Source organism: Salmo trutta, chromosome 37 (genome assembly GCF_901001165.1).
Source record: "Salmo trutta chromosome 37, fSalTru1.1, whole genome shotgun sequence".
NCBI lineage: Eukaryota > Metazoa > Chordata > Actinopteri > Salmoniformes > Salmonidae > Salmo > Salmo trutta.
This window is the reverse complement of record NC_042993.1, coordinates 23584198-23589887: the sequence shown is the minus strand read 5'-3', so window position 1 is coordinate 23589887 and position 5690 is coordinate 23584198. Positions and strand designations below refer to the sequence as shown.

At 42.1% G+C, this 5690-nt stretch overlaps 1 protein-coding gene across 2 annotated transcripts; it reads left to right on the top strand.

Moving 5' to 3' along the window:
* Nucleotides 1-5476, top strand: LOC115176907 (deoxyribonuclease-2-alpha). Of its 2 annotated transcripts, none has more exons than XM_029737293.1 (7): nt 1-120; nt 661-758; nt 1095-1263; nt 1902-2001; nt 2195-2359; nt 4296-4520; nt 4682-5476. In XM_029737293.1, the coding sequence occupies exons 2-7, from the start codon at nt 661-663 to the stop codon at nt 5098-5100; spliced, it is 1176 nt and encodes a 391-aa protein (XP_029593153.1). In that variant the 5' UTR covers nt 1-120; the 3' UTR covers nt 5101-5476. The 2 variants fall into 2 exon arrangements, with proteins under 2 accessions (XP_029593153.1, XP_029593152.1); XM_029737292.1 differs by lacking the exon at nt 1-120 and adding an exon at nt 148-343.
* The last annotated feature ends 214 nt before the right edge of the window (nt 5477-5690 follow it).

Sequence of the window (5690 nt, the reverse complement as noted above, 5' to 3'; positions counted from 1 at the left end):
ACTTCAAAACAAGGATGCGTCTCAAATATAGAAATGGAATAGTTCGCCACAATCCAAGATCACGTGGATACGGAAAAGCTGTAGAATCAGCGCCCTTGTCAAATTCTTATCTCCTCAAAGGTAGGCTAAGTGTTGATGTAGAAATGAGACTTTTCAATCAACCTTACAGTGGGGCACATTGGGCATAGGCTATAGCAGGGGTATTCAACTCTTTCTTACCCTACGAGGTCCGGAGCCTGCTGGGTTTCTGTTCTAGCTGATCATTATGTGCGCAGACCTGGGTCTGAATCAGTCCCTCTTGATTACAGGAGAACAAAGAGAACGCAGTGGAATTGGCTTCAAGGTCTGATTTTGAGGAGGCTATACATTTCGTTTGCATGCGTTATGCTTCATCCTAATTGATTCTGAAGCAGTTGACAAATCAATGAGATATCAAATCAATGCAAAATCGGATACTTTTTCTTAGTTTAATTCTGAAACATTGTAACATAATTGTAACATCGACTGTCGGCTACTGTTGCAATTTGTAATGCATCGCTGCGTGCTCTTGTTCTAAAGCCACCCCTTTTCCATTTTAGTCAACACATGTTGAAGTTGTCATTTTGGCAATAGTTTTTCACAGTTCCTAAAACTATTTTGACCTCGTTGCTTTCGCTTCAGATGTTGTCACTTGTTGTCCTGATGATCCTGTTTCAACCAGAAGAAGGAGGCTCCTCACCTATCTCCTGTTACAATGATCAAGGGGAAGCTGTTGACTGGTGAGAAAACGGTTCTGGGCAGACTGAAGATTGAGCTGATATGACCTACTTCCCTAAGGTCTGTTAGCTACTTAGTCACAGACAGTGTGCATAGCAAGGTATGGGGCGGCAGGTAGCCTAGTGGTTAGAGCATTGGGTAGCTAACCAAAAGGTTGCTAGATCGAATCCCTGAGCTGACAAGGTAAAAATCTGTCATTCTGCCCCTGAACAAGGCAGTTAACCCACTGTTCCTAGGCCATCATTGTAAATAAGAGTTTGTTCTTAACTGACTTGCCTGGTTAAATAAATAAAAAATGCTAAAACACACAGTACTGAGAATCAAATACTTTCTCTCAGGTTCTATCTCTACAAACTCCCACATGTTGATCGTGGACTTCTCAACGGCGGGCAGAGTTATCTACTGATGGACAAAGGGAGCGAGGGATGGACGGATGGAAATGTGTTGGTGAATGACAGCACTGGAGCCCTGGGGAGGACAGTGGGCCAGCTGTATGAGCAGGGGAAGGTCTGGTTCCTTCTATTATTAATATCAGACCACATTTGAATGAACTGTGAAACTTAAAGGGAAAATCCACTCAAAAGCGATTAAAAAAATATAGAATAATTAGGAGTTGTCTGTTGATACAGGCCCAAAATGTTTTTTCATGATGATGTGGCCGGTGACACGTTGTTTCTTGGAAGTTAAATATCTCGAAAGTTGACTGCTGACATGCCAACCATTTTGGGACTGTATCAACTGGATTAATGAAAAAAATACCAAAAGATAGTTTTTGAGTGGATTTTCCCTTTAAGTTTCACTTGCAACACAGCAGTATTTACCACTGCTGAGGTTTTATTTTTGGTAGCTGGCCCCTCCCTTTTTTTTTGTCACAGTGGAATGAGACAGAATGACACAAAAAAATCTAAATGTGGATCTATAACTTTTTTGTGGGTTGTTTCTTTCACTGTTTAATTTTCACTAAGGTGGAATTGGAGTTTTCTTTTCACCCAGACAGCCATGATAAATAAATACAGCATATGACATGTTATCAAAGAACAAACACTATTGGCACTATAACCCTTATTTGTTTCTGAGTTTAGAGTGTGCAATATGCATGAAAGTGTATATCTTCTGACGATGAGTGTGTGTACTTTCTTTTGCAGAATGATGACATTGCATACATCCTGTACAATGACCAGAGACCACCCGAGGAGGGAGAAAGAGGATTTGGTTTCCTTAGTAGCCGAGGTGGCCACACTAAAGGTCAGGACAATGGAAACCTCAGCTGTATACTGTATACAGGCATTACATTATAATGTTAACCTCAGCACCCAGGCCTCTGGCCAGCTACTCCATTTGTAGCATGTTCATTTTTTATTGTCTGACAAGAGAGTATGTACTGTTGTGAAATGACTCAGTTTTCAATGAGCGTGTTATCTCCCTCTCTCCATCTCAGGTGTTGTCTTATTGGACAAGACACAGGGCTATTGGTTGGTCCACAGCACCCCTCATTTCCCCCCTGTAAAGGAAATAGGGCAATATTCCTACCCAGGTAGTGGTGTACAGAACGGACAGAACTTCATCTGTGTGACCTACCCACTGGAACGCTTTCAGGCCATTGGTGAGACTGTAATCCTGTAAAAGTCATTTGGAATACTATAAATTTACCTTAGAATTCTGAAAAAGTATCTTGGATTATCCACCCTGTTATAATGCATGAAACTGTCAATTGTTTCATGAAGACACAAATGTGTTCTATTTCATGCGGCTGTTTCATGCTGAGACAGACTGTCTGTGCGTACAACCCGAGCCGACAAGGTGGAGAATCTGTTGACGTGCCCTTGAGCAAGGCACTTAACCCTAATATTCTCCAGGGGTGCCGTACTACTATTGCTGACCCTACAAACTAAGTGCTATGCCATAGTCATTCTCCACAGTAATAGTGGGTCTCTGATGATAAAGTACTGCTGCCCCATCACTGAAAAACCTGCATGCAATGAACTTAAAAATGACAATTAACTCATTATTACGCAACAGTTAATAAAGCCACATTAATGTTGACACAACAATTGTGAACCAAAAATAACATTTGCATAAACAATTTAGGTCATTAGCATTTTAGCATATTGTAGTAGCAAGTGCCACTACAACCTGGCTAGGAAATGGTGCTGTTACCATAGTGACAGATAGGGTTATCCCCTATGGCACTGTAACCATAGAGACCATACTCCTCCCGCTGTGCGATGTTTGCTCTATAAGTTTCATGTCTCTCGTGGAGTTATACTGAACAAAAATATAAACACAACATACAACATGTTTGGTGAGTATGCAGGCCATGGAAGAACTGGGACATTTTCAGCTTCCAGGAATTGTTTACAGATCCTTGTGACATGGGGCCGTGCATTATCATGATGAAACATGAGGTGATGGCGACGGATGAATGGCATGACAATCGGCCTCAGGATCCCATTGTTGGTATCTCTGTGCATTCAAATTGCCATTGTTAAAATGCAATTGTGTTTGTTGTCCGTAGCTTACGCCTGCCTATACCATAACCCCACCGCCACCATGGGACACTATGTTCACAACGTTGACATCAGCAAACCGCTCGCACACACAACGCCATACATGTGGTTTGCAGTTGTGAGGCCGGTTGGACGTACTGCCAAATTCTCTAAAATTACATTGGATGCAGCTTATGGTAGAGAAATGAACATTCGATTATCTGGCAACAGCTTTGGTGGACATTCCTGCAGTCAGCATGCCAATTGCACACGCCCTCAAAACTTGAGACATTTGTGGCATTTTGTTGTGTGACAAAAGAGAGGCATTTTATTGTCCCCAGCACAAGGTGCACCTGTGTAATGATCGTGCTGTTTAATCAGATTCTTAATATGCCACACCTGTCAGGTGGATGGATTATCTTGGCAAAGGAGAAATGCTCACTAACAGGGATGTAAACAAATTTGTGCACAAAATTTGAGATTGAAAAAGCTTTTTGTGCGTATGGAACATTTCTGGGGTCTTTTATTTCAGCTCATGAAACATGGGACCAACACTTCACGTGTGTGTTTATATTTTTGTTCAGCTTAAGATGAGTGTCATTAATTGTGATGGGAGTTCTCAGTGGAGGCCAACTTCCATCGTCCTCAAAGCATTGTCTTGTCTTAAAACATTTTAGATCTCAGCCACAGTCAGTGGTCTTGTATGTACAGGCATTTGTCTGCTACTCTGTATGAAAAATGTGAAAAGTCATCATATTAATAAATCATGTTCTAGATTAAGATAGTACTTGTCTTGGAACTTGGTGCCTATTTTTATTTTTTATTTAACCTTTATTTAACTAGGCAAGTCAGTTAAGAACAAAATCTTATTTACAATGACGGCCAAACCCGGACGACGCTATTGAATCACACAGACAGACAGACAGACAGACAGACAGATTGATCAGTCAATTCATCATTATTTGCTTTACTTTTGACACAATTCATTGATTGAAATGTTTGAAGTGTTCAGTTGAAGTGTTCAGTTGACATGTATTATGTTTTAAATTGCAGCGGAGCAGTTGCAGATCAACCAGCCCAATGTGTATGACTGTGGTGTCCCTGCTTCCTTGGCCTCTCTGGTGCCCGCACTGGCTGACATCTGTAACAACAGCCAAGGGCAGATGGCCTATAGCAGCTTACCGCACACCCAACCTGCATCCAATCGCAGTGTGTCTCTCACCTCATTGGGTGGAACCGAGTTCATCAGCTTTGCCAAGGGGAAATCATTCAATAATGGTAAGGAACAATTTTGAAACTATTAATTTGTCATTTTTTGTACTGTTGCAGTGTTGTTTCATGGTAAGAATGACTATTCATGCCATTACAGTTTTGTCATTGTGATTGACCCAACATTTAACCACAATATCCCCATTTCCCCTCCTCCTGTCTCCCATTAGATCTGTACCACTCTTGGGTGGCTCCCTCCCTCCAGTCAGACCTCCTAGTCCAGTTCTGGATCCGCTCCACTGGCATCTTGCCCTCTGACTGCTCCCTGGGCTGGAAGGTTCTGGACATCCAGCTTATCTCCCCAGGCGGCAGGATCACCTTCAAGGCCTCCAACGACCACTCCAAGTGGGCCGTGAGTACCACCGGGGGTGGGTTGGATGGAGCTGCTGGCTGGGTGTGTGTGGGCGACATCAACCGCAACGAGGCTGAGGAGAAGAGAGGGGGCGGGACGGTGTGTCTGCAGGACGCCACGGTGTGGAAGGCCTATCGGACAGCGGCGCTGGAGTGTGAGATGTGCGGGGGAGGGACTAGCGGGTGTGATGTGGGCGTAGAGGATGCAACGCACTACCAGGGAGATATGAATCAGTAAGCATCAGTGTGGCATCAGTGTAAAGTTACTAGTATGCACACAGTTCACTGAGCAGCTAGGTTTATTAGCATTATTGAGCTCCGTGAACAAGGTACCCCATAGAATGTTGATTAATAAGGTACCGGCATTAAATTCACTTTTTTTATGGCAGTTTTGGAGTGTTTCATAAATTGCCATGAATAGAAACATACTTGAAAGGGAAGTGGCACTCCTATAATCATTAAACAATGAGCATTTTGATACATTCTATGTAGTTCTATAAGTTGCTAATGACTGTAGGCAATGTTGATTGTGATCTCAGGTATGTTTTTAGACATTTTATATGTCTAAAAACCTTTTTTTATGTGACAAATGATTAAAAAAAATGATTGTTAAAGTATGTGTAATGTTTTTTCTTTAATTCTCTTTTACATTTTAGTCAAACGTTTGGTGACTTTTTCAGCTTTTAGCTTGAAACAGGCAAAGATACTGACTGTCTTCTGTCCAAATAAAGAAAGCACTGTTGCGGGGTGCACAAATATTTTGCATAATGTTCCTCATTAAACTTCCTCATCCACCAACAAGCTAGATACTAAACCACAGTCTGAATC